At 46.1% G+C, this 20,323-nt stretch overlaps 1 protein-coding gene across 2 annotated transcripts in view; it reads left to right on the forward strand.

The window, feature by feature from the left end:
* The window catches only part of Myo16 (myosin XVI), a 418,849-nt gene that overhangs the window by 108,502 nt on the left and 290,024 nt on the right, over window positions 1-20,323 (forward strand). For both annotated transcript variants that reach the window (XM_075986134.1, XM_075986133.1), the window contains exon 3: window positions 16,925-16,995. In XM_075986134.1, coding sequence (XP_075842249.1) covers window positions 16,925-16,995 — 71 coding nt within the window. The remainder of the gene's footprint in view (window positions 1-16,924; window positions 16,996-20,323) is intronic.

The raw sequence follows: 20,323 nt of genomic DNA on the forward strand, positions 1-20,323 counted from the left end.
GGTTTTCCTATAGGATAATCTGGTGGACTCTTTTTCCCCTCCCTCTGTTTCCCTCCCTCCCTCCCTTCTTCCCTGCCTCCTTCTCTCCTTCCCTCTCTCCTTCCCTTCCTCTCTCTCTTTATGTTCCATACAGCATGCATCTGGGCATCTGTACCCCGAGTGCCTCATCTTCAAAGTCTCTCCCCGACCTATTCTCAGGAGGGACTTGAGGGCAGACGGGGCAGCCACTCCTGCCTCTCTAGTTCGGTCTGTCTCCTGGGTCCATCATTCGTCCACCTGCTCTGCCATTTCTCATTTCCCTGTCTCTTATCTCTCTATCTCCCCGCTTCTCCAATGCCGTCTCCGTCCTTTAATCCCACAGGGATGTGGCTTGTCTGGTTTCGCTCATCTCCTTCTCTAATCCCTTAATCTCCCGGCCTGCTGTATATCTTGACAGTCAGCTGTAGTCTAGCCTGGAGTTCCCAAAGCATTATAGACTTCATCGCTGCTAAGTCTTTTCTGATCCAATAAAAGCCCAAACTATTATCTTTTCTTAGTTGGAGGCTTACCCATATTCTGCTGTACATGGAAAGCCCAGATACATTTTTATTACAAATTATTTTTTTCATAAGCCTGCCTAGGTGATTAGGATCTGGAAATAGTTTGCTGACTAGGCAGTATAAGCTTGTATTCTAGAAGGAAAACCAAGCTTCCTCTAAGGTCGCTATCTGAGGTTCAAAAGCACAGACAGTGACCTCAGCCGTGGTGGGCAACAGAGGTGTTGTTTCAATGGTCATTAAAGCATTGATCTTGTTGGAGCAAATGGACGATAATGAGTTCTCTATGGAGGAAACATGAAGTGGAATTTAACAAATAGGACTGGGTTAGGAGCTGATTAGGAAACAGCTCAGTCTCTGACACTTGACCTGACTTTTGTGATTTTGATGAGTTTTCCGGGGTCCTCCACACCCTAATATGTCACCATCTGGCTGCCAAATATAGGAGAAGTGGGCTCAGGAGGAGGGGGATTTAGGGAACAACATGGCCCCAGCAATGTTACAGCTGGGTTTGTAAATGTGACTTTAAAAGACATCTAAAGGCCAGGGCTGCATCTCAGTGGTCAGCTCCCTAGCATAGCCAGGACAGAAGGTGGATGGAGGGAGGGAGGGAGAGGAGAGAGGAAAATGGAGAAAACAAGACCTTTGTGTTCAGATATTGGTTGATTTACAGAAGGCAGAGTACTACTTTTGTATATATGTATTTTTTTCTTTTTTTTTCTTTTTCTTTTTCAACAGCCTCAGATCACTATATTTTTTAATTTTTAAAACAACCTTATTTTATATACTAATCCCAGTTCCGTCTCCCTCCTGTCCTCCTTCTCCCCAATGTTCTCCCCACCTCCTTCTACTCCTCAGAGAGGTTGAGACCTCCCATGGGGAGTCAAAGAAGCCATTGTATAGTCCTTTAATTTTTAATTTCAAGTATGTGTTTGTATGTGTGTGGATTTGTACATGTGTGTGTGTGAATGCCTGCATATGCCAGAAGAAGGCTTAGATCCCTTGGTACTGGAATTACAGGCAATTGTGAGCTTTGTGATGTGGGTGCTGGGAATCGAACTTGGGTCCTTAAAAGAGCAGCAATTGGTCTGAACCAATGAGCCAGACCTCCGGCCCCATTTGTTTCCTGAAGTTCACCTTAGCTAACTACAGACACATGTGTGGCAGGATGCTCTTGCGACCTGCCTCCAAATAATAAAGAAGTCAAGTGGTTATGATTTATCAGGTTTCCGAAAGAAAATCTTCCCTGGGATACTTCTGTGTTTCAGAAAGAAAACAACATTTAACACATAATATATTCCATACCACCTTGAAAAGTCATGTATCTGGGAAGATGTGGAGGAGGACGTTCAATTAAGATCTACTTGTTTCTGGATCCCTCAGGTTAAAATTTCTTACTTATGCTCTGATGACCTTGAGCAGGCGTATGAGTCGTGAGCCAGCCTCTGTCAGCAGAACACTAACCGTTGCTGTGCTCCTAGGAGCTGACTTGTTTAAACACAGTGATGGATTCAGTGACGGTGGGTAAAGTCTCTCATATTCTCTGCCTCATGTAACCGCTAGACTCACCTATGTGTTTCCACATGAGCAGAATAAATACTGATGTAATATAAATAAACAGGAGTTTCATAAAAGTTTCTCATTGTTACTTTGGTTGTTCCTTATGTAAAGGGTTATTTTGTAAGTTGTCTGCCAAGTTTGCCCACTGTATTCTTTTTATTACATTTATTTATTTATGTGCGCATGTGTGCATGTAGATGGGTCCCAGCAATCAAACTCGGGTTGTGAGGCTTGACTACAGTTGCCTTTTCCCACTGAGGCATCTATGACTTGTGATTTATTTTTTATTTATATGCATGTATGTGTATTTCCTACGTGCATGTATATGGGGACACGCAGAGGCCGAAAACAGGCATCAGATCCCTCAGAGGCAGAATTAAGGCTGTCAGTGGGATGCCTGGTTTATGCGTCTCTGAGAGCTGGAGGCAGGCCCCTGGTTGGACAGCAAGTCCTAGTAACTACTGAGCCATCTCTAAAGGTCTTCATGTTTGAAGTAGCAGAAAGGAATGTTGTAACCGAGGGTAAGTAGCCTGTATAAAGTCAAAGTGGAAAAGGAAGAGAGGCAGAGACAGAGAGAAGCCCAAGCATGCAGGGCATGAGAGGTCAAACCATTTTACTCTGGGGGAGCAGATTTGTTTCACAACTACTCAGTTTTAAAATAAAGATGGGTTTGTCTTTATTTCCTAAGCACAGATGACTGCTCGTCCAGCCATCCCCGCAGCTTGGGTAGCTACTCTGATTTCTGTCTAGCCAGTCCATTGAGCTGATACACGCTGACTTTCATACTGCGCTCTGGCCGTTGCTGAGGCCTTTGATGAACAGAAAAAGCTGAGAGGAAAGAGCTGAGGCTGTTAGAGCTGTCCTATCTGAGCTTCCAGCAACCTGCATAGGATGGGACCTTGATTCAGATGTCACCTCTGTGAAGGACCCTGGGGGTGACTCTCAGTTGATCTGAAGGCAACATTTCCAATAACATTTTGGGATCTCCAATGATGGAGGAAGGTCGTTGGTTAATTAAATAAAGAAACTGCTTCCCTGATAGGTTAAAACATAGGTGGGAGGAGTAAACAGAACAGAATGCTGGGAGGAAGAGGAAGTGAGGTAAGACGCCTCAAACAGAGATGCCATGCTGCCCGCTCCTGGGCAGACACACGCGATGAAGCTCCAACCCAGGATGCACGTAGGCTAGAATCTCCCTGGTAAGCCACCTCTTGGGCTACACTAGAAATGGGCTAGTCCAGGTGCGAGAGTTAGCCTAGAAGAGGCTAGATAGAAATGGGCCAAGCAGTGATTAAATGAATACAGTTTGTGCGTTGTTATTTCGAGCATAAGCTAGCCATGTAGGCGGCCGGGGTGCTGGGGACGCAGCCCCGCCGCTTTCATTACAACAGAATGGTGCCCAATGTGGGGCTCGAACCCACGACCCTGAGATTAAGAGTCTCATGCTCTACCGACTGAGCTAGCTACACTCCAAGAAGCCCGACTCACTGCAGCAAGCTCTGACACATCTGACCTTCCCTTGACAGTTGGTAGGAGAGTTTAAAGGTGAAGGGCACTGAAGCTAAGTCAGACTTGGCCACTGGAAGAAGAAGCTGTCTCTGTAGCACGTACAGCTGGATGAGTGGCTCCATGCACGCATCCTGGTTCCAGTATTTTCTTGACGTTTCATGAGACAAAACTGTCCTATGCGGGTCTGAGATGGACTGAGGTGTTTGGTATTCATCTCCCTCACCCGTGTGGCTCACAGAACTTCAGATCTTAAAGATCAGCTAAGAGGCTGCAGGAAGCGAGTTGATGAAAAATGAAGCATGTGAAACCCAGCATAAAACCCTGCTGGTCTGCCCTGCTGGTGGCTCTCCCCTAGGAAGACCCTGCATTGATCATTGATAGATAGACTTTTCCCTCTGGCTGTGGAAGGATTCTGTGAAGAAAGGAAACTTCTGGCTTATATGGAAATCGGAGTTGACAGTGTCCCGAGGGCTCCATTTTTCTCTTTCTCATTGTGTCACTGGTGCCTGCCCTTCTGTATGAGCATCTCTGGAGACAGCAGTTATCAGTGCTGAACAGGGCATGTGTCTGAGGATGAAAAGAACAGTGAGGCTTGGACTGAGATACAGGAAGAAAGGTGGTGCCTGCAGCCGTGCCCTGGGACACTGGAGACAGACATAATGGTAGCTAGGGTTCCTTTGCCTCTGTGTGGAAGTCCTGAGGACTCACAGAGGCGTGGAAAGACTCCATGGAGCCCTTCCTGAGGAAGCAGAGTCCACCTCTGCATACAGTCTGTGCTCACTGGTCATTCTGAAGGCTCCGTCTATGTTTTTTGGCATCAGCAAACAGTGGATATTCTATGAGTAAGAAAGCTACGAATCACCCTATAAATATGTCAGAATTCCTAAAAAGTACAAGAGTCATGCAAACAGGATTATTAAATGCTCTGTGAGCACAGTCTGTGAGACATGATGACGATGATACACACACACACACACACACACAGAGAGAGTATATATGGTTTGGGGACTGTAGAGCTGGGTGTAGTGGCACAAGCTGTCATCTCAGCCCTTGGAAGCCAGAGGCAGGAGGATCACTGAGGTTCAGCTACAGTGAAAACATGTAAGGTCTATCTTCTGAGTTCAGCTTATTTTATTTGACATGATGATCTGTGTTCTTTGATTCTGGGCAGAATTAATTGATGTTGATTCTCTTGGACGTACGGGTGAGAGCTGCGTTGCTCTCTGCTGTCTGAAATGATGGATAGCGTGTTACTGTGAGCTCAGGGAGGGTTACTCGGGTCTGTTCACAAGCACAAATTAATCAAATGTGCATCTAAGATTTGTGCATTTTACTAAGGGTAAATGACGCCCAATGCAGAAAAAGGCTCTTTGTCTGCTGCATTGGGTGCACTTGTGTGGGAAGCCAGACCACAGGTGTGGGCTTCACCATGGACTCTTTATTACTGGTGTCTCTCATTGGACCAAGGCTCCAGGATTTAATACTGTTACATTCCAATGAACCTGATAGCCAACCTGGCTAGCCTGCTCGACTTTTAGCTCACTGATGGTTCCAAGCCTTTTAGACCGTGCTCTCCTGCCACAGGCTTGACCTTCTGTCCACCCCTGTGGTCCCAGTGGTTGGGTCACCATCAGGTGTTTCCAACTTCTTGATCTCACAGTCAAAGAACTGAAAATCAGGGTCCCAGAGATTCGGAAAAGCAACAGAGGTGTCCGTTGAGAGCTCAGTGACAGAGCAGATTATGGCGGGCACACTGTCCACGTGTATGTCCTGGGCACAGGTATGAGAGAACACAAGGGCCCAGACTGTTACCTGAGGCTTCCATTCACACAGAAGAAAGGGCTTTGACTCTTTAGGGATATTGGAGCTTTAGTGGGTCTCTACTTTGATTGACAGGTTAGGTCTACACACGTCTCTTCCCATGACGCATCTGATTTTAATCACGTGTGTGTCCAGTTGTGTATAGACATAGAATGGCAACTGAGGGATTTTCCCTAAATGTTTACAGAGTGGTCAGAGTTTACCTTAGTAAGTGTGTACCCCAAACCAGTTTAGGCCAGATCAACCTTCATGCTAATACACTGAAAATACTCTTGAATAGAAACGCTCTATGTTTGATTATTTCTAGAGGTGAAGGAACCTATACTATCACTCAAGCCCTGAATGGTGTGTGTGTGTGTGTGTGTGTGTGTGTGTGTGTGTGTGTGTGTGTAGCCTGACATAGGAGAGAGTTCCTAGGTGCACTGTGCAGAAAGAGGTTTGTACTTAGTGCTTGTCAGCAAAGGAGATAGGCTGCGTGTCCAAGAGAGGTATGTGTGTAATGCAAAACCACTAGGGTCCCTGTCTAAAGCAACGTGTGTGTTCATCTGTTGCATGAGAACACCCATAGGAAGTCCAGCAGAACATGCTTTGAGTCTAAGGAATTTCAGTTATGAAGTAAGTTTTAAACATAAATCATGTATATTATGCATTTGAAACCAAAAAAAAAAATCCCCTGTAGCCGGGCGGTGGTGGTGCACGCCTTTAATCCCAGCACTCGGGAGGCAGAGGCAGGTGGATCTCTGTGAGTTTGAGGCCAGCCTGGTCTACAAGAGCTAGTTCCAGGACAGGAACCAAAAGCTACGGAGAAACCCTGTCTCGAAAGATAAAAATAAAAAAAAATCCCCTGTGCTCAATATTTGTCATTAACCTGCTGAGGATGGCACGGGGCAGCCAGAGATCAGGTCTGGGTGTGAAGAGCAGTGAGGGAGGGGCGACCTGCATGCAGGGCTTTGGGCCTCCCTGCACGTCTGCTCAGAGCTGCCCCCCCCCCCACCCAGAAGTGCCCATTTCCCTGCAGAAGGCTTCCCTTCATCTCCACCCCAAGCCATGGAGCCAACATTTTTTCCTCTTTAGAGGAACAAGACTCCATGGTGACATGATTTAGTTAGCAGACACGGTTGCAGTGAGATATGGTGCAAAGCTGGGGTGTTTGCTCTGTGAGTTTCTGGTTGCCATTAAGACACCCCACCTGCTCGAAGACAGTGTGGATATTCTACTTGCAGAACCCATGTGTGTGTGAAAAGGGGTGTCCACAGAGCCTGTGTGTGTGTGTAAAGGGGGTGTCCACAGAGCCCATGCATGTGTAAAAAGGGGGTGTTCACAAAGCCTGTGTCTGAAAAGGGGTGTCCACAGAGACCATGCATGTGTGAAAAGGGGGTGTCCACAGAGCTTATGCATGTGTGAAAAGGGTGTGTCCACAGAGCTCATGCGTGTGTGAAAAGGGGGTGTCCACAGAGACCATGCATGTGTGAAAAGGGGGTGTCCACAGAGCTCATGTGTGTGTGAAAAGGGAGTGTCCACAGAGACCATGCGTGTGTGAAAAGGGGTGTCCACAGAGCCCATGCGTGTGTGTAAAGGGGTGTCCACAGAACCTGAGCTCTCCCAGTCCCTAGTCCAAAACTTCAAAGGGAACCACTTAGCCCACCTGACCACCACTACCAAGATAACCTTGGAGGAGATCTGGTTAAGTGAGCCATACTTGGGGGATGAAGGAGATCAGGTTAAGTGAGCCATGCTTTAAGCCTTGGGGGACAACTCAGCTGGCAAAGTGTTCGTCTTGCAAGCGTGAGGACCGGAGTTTGGTCCCCAGCACACAGGCATGCTTGTAACCCCAGTGCTGGAGAAGCAGAGGCAAGCAGAGGCTTGGGGCTCACTAGCTAGCCAGCCCCTAACTGCTGAATTCCAGGTGAGGGAGACATTCTGCCTCAAGAAGAAGCGGGGAACATCTGAGGCTCATTTAGAAATTATCCTTTAGCCTCCACATACACACAGACGCAAGCACACATATGTACCTGTGTATTCACCCACACATGCTTGAACACACAGACATCGTATGCAGTCTGTGTGAACAAAGGAAATTCTACTTCTAGTCACTGTTTGGGGTCCATGGGGGTGTCGTTGCCTGGCAACAGATACATGCTGAGAATCATGGGGGCTCAGAATTTTTCCTCACCCTCCAATACTTCACATGCCCCCTCCCCAGCCCCACATGCCTTGAGGTCAGCTGTGCAGACAGCTATTCATCCTGGCAGGTCCTGACCTGTGTCTGTTTTCAGTTGAACTCCCTTCAATCCCACATCATCTGGGTTTGTAACTACTAATGCAGTATTTGAGTTTCTTATAAGGGAGATAACCCAACTCCTGCTTAACGAAGGGCATACAAGTCAAAGTATTTGAATGTTATCTCAGAATATTAATCCACAGTGAGGCTTGTCATGGGACTGACACACAGTCTGGAGCCTGGGATGCAGGATGTCTGTGTATCACTGTCGTGCTGGACCCTCGAGTGAGGGATTCTCACCGGGGCTGGTCCTCTCTACCTTCATTCCACTTCGGTTCGTTCATGTCTTGTGTGCAGCCTGTAAGCTGCACTCTTAGCTTGTGCTTCATGTCCAGGCCCACGGATCAACACCCCGCCTGCCTCTGTCACTGGTTCAAGTTCCAGCTGGAAAACCAGCTATGGCAAGAGGTGCTGTCCACCTTGGACCCAGTCTGAGCTCAGAGGGTGAGATACCTACATGCCTAGGGTGGGGATGACCCAGGCAGACGGTGGCTACTTGTTACCACAGTTAACAGAAGAAGCAGCGTGTAAGGCCAGCCATTTAACGTGGGCTCCAATGTCTAAACACATCCTAGGATAATGTAGTTGGGATTTTATGGCACTCCTGAGGGTTTGAGACACCCTGTGCTCCCGCGGTGTCCTCTGGAGCATATGAGAGAATCACAGGGGCTGTGCAAGCGCTAAGAGCTCCCTGGTTAATTAAAGCCCTCTATGAAGTAACGATGTCATACAATTACCTAAGATAAGGGGAACCCGTGATGCTGGAGGGCGAACTAGATTGCACTCATCAGACAAGAACAGAAGTCGGGCACCGAGGGGACATAGGGGGACTGGAAACTCTTTAAACCGATCGCTTGTGCTCGCTGATTCTCCACAGTACGTTTGTCTTTGAAGCCTCTTGCCTGACGCTCTCGCTTGACCGAGATTCCGTGTCTGTCCCCACCATTAACTCTTCTTCCTCCCAGTTTCCAAGCCTGAGCAAGCAGTGCTTTTCGTCTCTTTGATATAATCTTATTTTCAGCAGCGATATTTACCTCTGTGCCAGTTTACCATGGAGGAGGCTGAGGGAGGCCCAGAGAGGAAAGGACCCACTAGGTGCCACGGTTGGCGTCATGATGTGTGGTGTGTTCTTTTGGATTTCCAGCTTGTCTTTAGGCAGTCATAATAGTTTCAATACTGACATGTTTATTCCCTCGTCACCTGACTTTAAAAAGAATCTATATGTATGGGTGTGGGGATTGGGGGTATGGGGTGTGAGAGGGTTGTGAGTGTGGGGGGATGGGAGGTTCTGTGTATGGGGTTTTAATGAAAGTGAATCATCCTTTGTTTTCACAAGTATGAGGAGGACTATTTTATTTTGTTTTCATTATCCCACGTTGTAAATATAGGTTAGTGGTTTATAGACCTATAGGCAGACCAGTTTATAGAAATATAAATTGCTAGTTGTGCAGGTGATGAACCCCATTGAGCTTGTTTGCAGAGTAGTTCTGTGTTTGAAACTAGAGAACCTTCTAACCTTGGCTCAGAGTAGGAGCATTTTATGTGCTGTAAGCTGGTAGAGATCGTAAATAGAGGGAAAACGAAGCCTGAGGCTCGTGTTTACATCATGGGCATGCTGGATTTACTGCTGCTGTGCTGCGCTCTGAAGAAATATGGGGTCCATGTACGTCATTATAAAACTGCCACTCCGGTGTGTTCCGGAATATTTACAGCAGTGTTGACTCAGGGCCGGGTCTAGTAAGCAGCCCATTTCTAATTCCTGCCAGGCAAACTCTATCCCAGCCGTATATCACAGCTGATTTGAGGGACAGGCCAGTTTCATAATGACCTCTTAAAAGGACTTTTCAACATATAAGAGTTTGGTAATTTAAGCTTTCACACAATTATTATCATTATTCATCATCAATAGCATAAGCTTATTCTTCTCATGGATGGGACATATTCTTAGGAACTCATATGAATAACTAAAGGTATGAGGTGCACCTTGCTGGGAATACAGAGAGGCACTAAAATCCTGCCCTCCAGAGAATCGATCAGTGTACTGGCAAAAGAAAAAAAAAAACATCATGAAACCTTGAATATTATCAACAGGTTTGGGATAACCTGGTTTTACATGGTTGGTACTCAGCTAGCACAGTACAGACTGTCAATCACATCCCATGGTCATATGTTCTTCTGGTGGCTGCTTGGCAGCTTTTGAAGCCACTGTCTTTATAATCAGGATAGCTATGAAAACCCACTGTTCCGCAGATACTGACGATGCAAATAGAGTCTGGGGATCCCTAAAAAGGCCTATCCCTAGATGACTATTTATTACATTTTATTTCTCTGTGAGATTCCTGGAAACTTGGGCTCTTAAGAAAGATTTATTTTTATTTTACTTAATTTGGAGAAAAAAACCCACTACAAATCTTTTCCCAGGGGTCATTTGCAGAAACGAACCAGCAGTAAATGTTCAGCCCGAGGCTGTGATAACAGCTGTCTCGGAGAGCTGATGAGTACTGTATACGGTGGGGGACTTAGAAGGATCCTGCGTAGGGATGGCATGTTCCTTAGAACTCTGAAGGCTAGACACACATCCCAGCTAAGGGAATGCTCCTAAAATACTCAAAGAACCTTTTCCTTGCTTTCCCAAGGTCAGTGCAGACTAGGGAGAAATTTTCCCATTTATCAACTCACCAAAGAAGTACCCTAAAACATAAGCCATAGGCAAAGTTCCTCTGCAAGAGATGGGAGAGGTGTCTAGGCGTCTAAGAAAATGTATCAGTCACGAGCTACCACTGATGGAGGGGGCAGAGACTTCGGTGCACGACCAAGAATGGAGATATTAAGGGTTTCAGGAGGAATGAAACAAACAGGATTGCAGGCAGAGAGGCTGCCGTCCTGGAAGGAGAACGCACACAATTTCAAACATCTCCCTTTCAATATTAGTAATGTCAAGTTTTACCAAACATTCTGAGAAAAGCAAAGAAACAAGAAAGTTCGGTCCACGGGATGGGGGGCATCAATTAGCCTAAAGAAGCGGTTCCTGGGCAGTTCCAGACAGTCTGTTTCCTAGAGAAACTTAAATCAGTTAGTATTTAATGTTCATGGTGCTAAAGGAAGCCTTTTCTAGTTAAGTATAGGAAGATATGGAGGAAAATAACAACCGGATTGTAACTGTAAAAAGAACCAAATAAAGGAGAAAATGTGGAACTGTAATCTCAAGAAATAAAAGACAAAGTTTCAAAAAGGAACTAAATACAAATCCTAGTGTTGAAAAGGACAGAACGTAACATCGTATATATAGCAGACAGAACCAAAGGTCAAACAGACAGGAGGTCAGTGGATCTGAAGACAGATCAATTAAAATTATCCAGTCTGCAGAGAGAGGAATGAGGAAATGTCAGCAGACCTCAGATCTGGAGGAAGTATGGCTCATTGTGGAATGCATCCGTGTACAATGCAAATCACAGACAGGAGGAGAGGGCAAAGGAGCAGGAAGAGTAAAGCCAGGGCAGAAGCGGTGCTGGGGTGATAGAGGATATTAACTTACACTTTAAAGAACTATCCAGACTCCAAGTGGGGCAGCCTGAAGCAGAGAGGCACTTAGGACCATTCTGTACAGAGGGGCCACACCTAGGCACAGCATAGCCACGATGTACAGAGAGGGAACACGTGGGCACCACATAGCCACGATGTACAGAGGGGGAACACATAGGTACAGCATAGCCACAATGTACAGAGGGGGAACACGTGGGCACCACGTAGCCACGATGTACAGAGGGGGAACACGTGGGCACCACGTAGCCACGATGTACAGAGGGGGAACACATAGGTACAGCATAGCCACAATGTTCAGAGGGGGAACACGTGGGCACCACGTAGCCACGATGTACAGAGGGGGAACACATAGGTACAGCATAGCCATGTTGTACAGAGAGGGGGAACACATAGGCACAGCATAGCCATGATGTACAGAGGGGGAACACGTGGGCACCACGTAGCCACGATGTACAGAGGGGGAACACGTGGGCACCACGTAGCCACGATGTACAGAGGGGGAACACGTGGGTACAGCATAGCCACGATGTACAGAGGGACCACACTCAGGCACCACATAGCCACGATGCACAGAGAAGCAACATCGAAGAGTCTTGTCATCTTCATCCTGCATTTACTCTGCTTAAGGACCCTGTAGGAGCAGCAGCTGACTTCACACTGAACTCAGAGGTCAGAAGATTGGGAAACAGGCACTAATAGAAGGACATCCTCAAGAAGTCTGTATCCAGGAAAGCTGCCTTTCCAGATGTGGGGGCAATGAAAGCATTCCTAAGAGCCCAACAGGGAGAATTTGAGGTGCACAGATCTTCTGGACTGGCATGAGAGACACTTGAATTCACAGGAAAAGCTCTGCAAAGCGAAGTGCGCATGGAAGACAATGGTGCTGTGATACTAAGTTTATACTAACCTATCCGGAGACACTGCAAAAGAAATAAATACACACCCGTTAGTAGGCGTGTACACACGCATAAAGGTATTTCCTTGAGTCTGGAGGTCTGAAGTTGGGGACACAGGAATATCCAGGGATGAAGTGTTTGTTCACGGCTGAACCTCAGTCAATAGTAATCAATGTAAATTAGGTTGGCATACATTAAAATGTTAATTACAATCCTAATGAATAATTCATCTGAATGCTTGTGAATTAAGATGGCAAAATGTAAAGACCTCCTTAGACAAAAGGAGAATGGGCGTGGTGGCACCTGCCTATAAAGCCAGCAGGTGAGGCTGAGGAATGGCCATGGATTTGAGATGGCAAAGAGAAACCCTCTTTCATAAAATAAAGCAAAGTGCAAACAGGAAAACCAAAACCAAAGAGAAGGCAGCAACAGAAGAAAGAAAAAAGACGCAGTCCACACAGCGGACAAGTAGCGAAAGGCCACATAGGAGCCCCGGTCTCTCAGGACTTGCCTTGGACATAATCAGCGCTGAGCAGTTGGTGGGTGAAGCCTCTCTGATGAGGACTGGATGAGGGACCAGTCGATGAGAGTAGCAGAATAGCATTAGAAATCATTTCATTGACTTGTTTTTTGACTATTTGTTTCTTTTTTGCTTGTTTATTTCACGTTGGGCTCTATCCTGGGCGTCTGGGGAATCCCTCCTCTGGTGAGCTGCCTCTCAGGGTATGGGTCTCCAACTGGGCCCATCATTAGTTGGTCACTCACATAATTTCTTTGAGGGAAGGGAGGGGAAACTTTGCCTCGGATATAAAAACAAACAAATAAACAAAAAAGAATTTACACATTAAAAAATAATTTTTTTAAAAAAAAACCTCAAAGGCCAGAAATCAGAAGAATGTGTGAGAGAACCGAGCAGTTGTGTTTTGTCTATAAGAAACACCTTTTTTATTCAGACACAAATATGTTTAAGACAAAAGGTTCACTAAGGATCATCAGTGAGAGCAGTCCTGGAGGAGCAGGAGCGGGCACGCCAGCAGGTAGTGATGTAGACATCAGTAGACAAGTTAAACGACGTCCCCAAGCTGCATGTCCTGGGTAGCAGCAGCCCGTCACCAAGGTCAACACCTGCTCCCAGTTACAAAGTGAGCAATCTGGAAGAAAGTGTTTGTTTAAATTGCTCAAAGTTAAGGTGTCTGAGGAAGATAAACGCACAACGTAGAAAGATGAATTATCCCATCGCGAAGACAGGGAAATCATCATATCCTATGCCCACACGAGGATGCAGGGCAGATGAGCTGGAACTGAAGGCTGAAAAGGGAAACAGCATACCTTGTTGTGTGACCCCAGCAGCATCAGAGCAGTAAATGGGACAGCCGCACAAGAGGCAGAAGACCTGAAGCCACTCGGGGTCGCGTGCCTCCCACACCAGCAGACCACACATTGGCAAGTGCTTATGAATGTGGTATGCCAGGTGACAGGCCACAAGGGAAGCATCCTCATGTATCAGAAGGGCTGACACAGACAGCTCTGCTCTCTAACCTCTATATGATGAAATTAGACACTTTTATCAGAGAGTGTCAGGGAGTTCTGGGAGTTTGCAATTACAGAAAAATGAGCCTCTCTGTCTTGAATTGTGCCCCTCCCCCAATTCATCTGTTGCACTCCTAACCCATGTCTTGGTTACTTGTATGTGGCTGTGATGAACACCATGACCAAGGCAACTTATAAAAGGAATATCTTATGGTATTAGAGGGTTAGAACCCATGATGGCAGAGACAAAGAACTCCAGAGAGTTATACCTTGTTCTGCCACCACAAGGCAGAGAAAGAGATACGCACACTGGCCACACCTCCTAATCCTCCCCTGATAGTTTCGCTAACTGGGAACCAGATGGTCAAGCAGATGAGCCTTTGCAGGTCATTGTATTCTAACCGCCACACGCTGCATACCTCAGAATGTGACGTGACTAAGTCTCAATAAATGGCCTTCAGTTTGAGGAAAGTTGGGACACGGGAGGGAAAGTACAGGGAAAGTGGGTTCCCCTAGATGCTGGCTTCTCGTTCCCAGAAGACACTGAGAAGAAACTTAAGGAAGACATAAAAATGGTTATCTCAGTAGTACCAATAGGGTAAGGGGAAGATGCAAAAGGCCAGGAAAACACCCCAGCTAACCTGTTTCAGGGACTTCCAGCCTTAGGCTCTCCCTCATTGAAGGGATTAAGTTATAACTTTCTCTCTGCGTCTTAGTCGTCAGTCTTTTCTGGACATTCAATTCACTGTCTGTCAGGAAATGAGTCAGGAAATGAGCTTGGTAGCCCCCAGATGGCCACCAGTATCCTGTACACACCTACCCTCACCAATGTCCCGTGCCACGGTAGGTGCATCCATAATAAGAGGGCAAATAAAAGATTTCCCCTAAAAGTTCACTCAGAGGGCATGGTTTGCCTTACTGGCAAGCTCATTCTAAACCAGCATGGTTTAGCTTGACCCTACCACCTGGAGCTCCCACACTGTGATCTATGGTGTGTTTGAATCGAAGGTTTCTGTGGTGTGTTTGGATCAAAAGGTTACTAAGGGGAGCGACAATTCCATTGTTTAAAGCAGGTATACCTGCAGCCTGATGCAGGTAGGGGTCTTAGGCTGCCTGTAAGTTCAGAGAGGGGTGTGTCTAGCCTATAGCCCAAGCCAAGTGGAGTCCCAGGTTGCTAAACTGTCCTTGATGCTTGCCTGCCTCACTCAACTCTGAGAATGGTGGCTGCTGGCATTTTCTACAGCCCTGAGAAGGTTCCTCAGAAAACTGGACCTTCGTCATGAAAGCAAATCCTGGACTGAAGAAAGGGCATCATCGTGAAAGGAAAGTCCCTTGTTTGTGACTAGAAAGGGAATGTTCTAGAAACATTCCTTAGGAAGCTCTTTCTGGAATAGTCCTGGAGTAGACAGGCTGTGGTCTCAAAGAAGTAAGGACAGGCTTGGCACTCATTCCTTCAGCGGGCAGGCATGCATCGGTCTGTAGTGAGAGAGATTTGGATGTAGGGTGCCTTGACTGGAGGAAGACTTAAGGATGGGTGCTCTAGGCTACTCATAGGTCCCCTCCATGGTAGATGACTGTTCCATCATATTCACAGGATACACAAGCAGAGAGGGTGGCTGTCTGTGGTCGGAACCCATGCAGGAGCAGCCAGGCTGTTGAGATTGCAGGCCTCTTAGAGCCCCTCAGAGGAAGGGAGACAAGAGAAAAGATACCTGGAGGTACCGATACCGTGATGAATAGCGAGAAAGACACCTTCTTGTCACAGAGAAGAGATTGGATGAGAAGCAATATGCCTCCGTGAGGGTGACCAAATCTGAGCCTCTTTGACCAGCGCCATGTCACAATTGAGAGTAAGGGTGACTGTAGCTGGGCATGTAGGTTCATGGACATCCTTCCTTCACTGGGGGGCTGAGGCACGGGGCTGAAAACTTCCTGGCTAACTTGGGCTACATAGAACCATTGACCCAAAACAACAATAACAATAAAACCAAAGCGACAAAATAGTAGCTACTACTTTGCTTCCTTTTTGTGGCACATACGTCAATTACTGCCTTGAGATTTTATTTGTGATCTAACAAATAAAGCTTGCCTGAAGATCAGAGTGCAGAGTGAATCTTTAGTTAGAGGCTGGGCGGTGGTGGCACACACCTTTAATACCAGCACTTGGGAGACAGAGGTGGAGGGATCTCTGTGAGTCCAAGGCCACTCTGGGTTATGTGAGGTTGATTCAGGCTAAAAGATAAACAGAGACAGGTGGTGGTGGCTCACACCTTGAATCCCAGCACTTGGGAGACACACACCAGCACTAGGAAGGTGGAGACAGGAAGGGATGCGGCTGAGACAGGAATATAAGGCAGAAGGAAACCCATTTAGTCTGAGGATTCCTGGAGACAGGATCTTGTCCCCTTTGGTCTGAGGATTCAGTAGAGATAAAAAGTCTTTCTAGTGGCTGGCTCCTTTATTTCTCTGGTCTTTCTGCTTTTATCCTGATAATCTGACTCTGGGTTTTTATTATTAAGATCAATTGATATTCACACGACAATTGTTTTTTAAACCGTGAATATATTACCAGCAGTGGGGACAGTGGTGTGTCCCTGAACCCAAGGACCTTCCTAGGAGACTGGCCCCGTCAGGACACCGCAGTCAGCAGAGACTAACAGGTTTCTCAGTGCCCGTGGCATTGTGTGTGCTAATGAATTCACCTTGCTAGCAAATGGACGTGCAAATCGTTTTGCAGCTGTGTCTTTGCTCCGATAATTGATAGATGTTTTGATCTCTGTGACTTTATGGCTTTGTCCCCTAGTGCTCTGTGACAAGTAAAGAAACATGGGCAAGGGCTAACGGCACAAATGGAGGCTTAATGTGCAAAATGCAAACATTTCATCGCTTCAAGCCAAGAGGCCGCCACAAATTGCCGAACAGTGTCCCGGTGAAGCTAGAGAGTGGATCCTTTTTGTTTATATGTTCCGTTTTTGTTCTGCAAAGGGCATACGAGCTTGGTGCTTCGAAATAATCCACCTCAGTCAAATGTACTTTCTCATTTATTTCTGTGTCTGCAGTGGGTGATCAAACTTCCATGCCAGGAACAGGTTTGGACACAAAGAGAAACACACGTGACTGTCAGTGTGCAGCCTGAGATCTGACGGTGACTTCCCCTTTCCTGCCGCCCTCATGGCTGTTGCCTGAGCTGTTAATGAAAGGCTGTACTCTGTGCTTGCTCCAACTCTGTTTTCTCTCTTCTCTTGCAGTGCTTCGACTCCTGAAGGAGGGGGCGGACCCACACACTCCCGTTTCCTCAGGAGGGTCCTTACTCCACCTGGTAAGAACTGGCACTTGCAGGGGGCATGGGATGACACCTGGAGACAGAGACTAAATTAAGGATTCAAGAGTCAACAGTCAGTTTCAGAATGAACATCCAACAATGAGGAAGAAAGGGGTTGGGGAGGAACAGGGACAGGTGTGGATAAAGAGCCGCTGAGTTTGATGTTCCGAGGGAGGGACAATCACCCTGAGCCTAGCGGACCTAAGGAGGAGTGGGTGGGACAAGATGTCAGGTCTCAGCTCGCTCTGTGGCTGATAATCATTGGACCTTTTGTCGAGGTGTTACACACCATCCTTGTGTCTGTGGAGATCTTGTCACAGGAGATGGAGTGAGTGTGTCAGGTGGTGGTCACAGTCATTTTTCCATCTCCCAGGTGACACATGAGCACTGAAGTCCCGGTGAAGGAACCGTGAATGAAAGAACCCCAGGAAATAGGACCTCCACAGTGGCCTCCATGGTTAGTGGGAAGGCAGTGGCTCTAGACCCCAGTGATAGAAAGCAAACATTGAGGAAGAGTACGGCCAGAAGCACAAGGTCATCTTGAGAGACTTCCTTGCCCCCCACCCCCCAGGCTGAGGCAGGCATTTTGATGCTGTCATGGGTACCTAGGTTGGGTCTGAGAGATGTACAGAGAACTGAGTGTTGGCTAAGGGAAGGGGATCACTGCTGTACTCTTCTTTAGCAGAGATTATTGAGTAAATAAAAGCAGAGGAACAATTGCAGGTTGTCAAAGAGAGAAACAATTACAGGGTTGCAGAATGCCTTAGGTGCTGAGAAAGGCAATTTAGCCTTCTAGAATGTCAAGTGTGAACAGTCTCCTGGGGAGCCCACGCCTTGGGACATCCCACACTGGGATGCCTGGTGCTTCTCACACTTGGCTCCTGATTACACAGTGTTCTGTGGATGTCTTGAAGGGAGGAGCACAGTGCATGTGCGGGGGGGGGGGGGCGCGGGTCAAGGAGAAGCTGTAGACACCGTTGGGATTTCTCAGAGTTGTTTATTCAACTCAAATATTACTCATTGAGCACTGGGCTCTAAGCCAGCCGTTCTCAACCCCTAATGCTGCGATCCTTTAATACAGCTCTTCATGTTGTGCTGACCCCAACCATAAAATTATTTTTATTGCTACTTTATAACTATAATTTTGCTACTGTTATGAATCATAATGTAAACATATTATATGAAGAATAATTTATATAAGACTCCTGTTAAAAGGTCATTTGACCCGCAAAGGGGTTGTCACCCACAGGTTGATAACCACTGCTTTAAGTGCTGATTTCTGTAAGACATTTCTCTTAGCTGTCCCAGAAAATGAAAAGCATTTACATGGGAATCAAGTGTTTCAGTTAGGGCTGTGGCTGATTTCAATTCCAGAGACAGATTAATATTTTGGGGTGTATATCTTTATTTTAACTTATTTTTTAATACACTAAAATACAAAATATGTATTTTAATACATATTTTGCAAACATATTTGACTTAGTCTCTTTGCCTACTGATCCATTAAAAAAAATCCCTGTAGCAAACAAATGGCAGATAGCAAATGCTGGATGATGAACAGGGAGATAGTGGCAAAAGCAACCATGTCTGTGCTGCCAGGAAGGATATCTCACGAGGACAGCATAGAGGAATCCTCAAATTTCTATCTCTGTAAGGATCTACAGGGCGAGGAGTACAATTATGTAAGCCTTGATAACATGTTGAATGTTTGTAACACTGGTTTTTTAGTGCACTCAGAGAAGGGCTGCCGATGCTCGTACAATGAGAGTGGTTTTCAGACATCCTCAGTGCTATGCTGTGGCATCCTTACACCACAGCCACGCTGATGTGAAATCCCTTAGAAGTTAGAGATTTCCTTCTACTGAAGCAATTCTAGTTTTAATACCAAGAAAAGGAATTCATGTAAGTGTTGTGATGGCTGCGAAAATACCTAAGACACGTTGGAGCACAAAAAAAGCAGGGTAATGAGCAAAGTACATAATGTAATTAAGGAAATGATGGAGAGGGAGGGGGAGGGGCAAGGGGAGGAGATATATGCATAGATGATAGACTAGATAGTAGATAATGCAGATGAAAGATGTTGGAGAGGATAGACTGACAGACATGATGGAGGGAGAAAGGTAGAGATGATAGGAAGAGATGGTGATAGATATATATGATAGAATATTGATAGACGACAGATACGTAGATGAAGAAAAAATTGATAATAGATAATTGAGTAGATGATAAATAGATGAATAGACAGATGATAGATAGACAAACAGACAATATATTATGGATAGGGATTAGATACACAGATGGTGAAGTAAATAGATACTAGATAAGACAGATAGATGATATATGGATGGATAGATTGATGGATGATATAAAGATGAGGTATGGCTTAGAAAGAAGCATTAACTCAAAACATATCTAGGTCTTTTCATGACCCCAAGGGGCAATAATTTTTCTTAAAGTGGAGGAGTATCGATGAGAGATGGTGTTCTCAGGCTGACTGAGTTCTCTTAGGTTCCAGGTGAGAGGCATGCATTTAAAATGTTCAGGATCTAGACTTTAGGGAAACAGAGGCAGACCTGGCAAGTGTGCAGGTTAAGGGGCATGGTGACTCTGGGAAGGGGCTAAGATCAGGTGCTCCCCCTCCCCAGTACTTACAGAGATAGGAGACAGAAGAGCACACTTGTGTTAGAGAAACACGAGGATTCGTGGGCACGTGAACTAAGAGGGATTTTTATGCAGAAGTGTAGAGAGCCTTAAAAGTTTAGCCTTTAAGATTCTCTTACAGGGTTCAATTAGAGAAAATGCGAATAGCTAAAGGCGGGCTAAAGATCTGAGGGTGGGGAAGGCTACTCACAACAGGTTCCGTCAATCCATAATCCTGTTTTCTTCTCTCTTCAATCCATTATTTCTCATTGCTCCTTCTTGTTCTCCTTTGTTCTACATTGTTTTAGTTCTACGTCATTCTCTCTCGTCTTTTTCATGACAAACATTCCCAGTCATTTACGCCCTTAAAGCCAGCAATTCCCCAGCGCCAGCAGGTTCCAGGCCGTAGAAAATCAGATAAGGGTTTACAAACACACACACACGCACACGCACACGCACACGCGAGCGGATCCATGGGAGTGGTACACATCTGGTGAACTCCTTCATGGAGAAAGTTAATTAAGAAAGGAATTAAATCATCGGGGGATTTTTAGGGGGGGCAGGTTAGTGTGCTACATTATTAGGTAATAGATAAAAGAGCTAAAAGGTTTATTTCTAGTAAAATTATGACTAGGGCATGGATTGTTCAAATCAGCAAACCACTTCTTTTTCCCAGTAGGCATAG

The sequence above is a fragment of the Microtus pennsylvanicus genome, chromosome 9 (genome assembly GCF_037038515.1).
Source record: "Microtus pennsylvanicus isolate mMicPen1 chromosome 9, mMicPen1.hap1, whole genome shotgun sequence".
NCBI classification, from domain to species: domain Eukaryota; kingdom Metazoa; phylum Chordata; class Mammalia; order Rodentia; family Cricetidae; genus Microtus; species Microtus pennsylvanicus.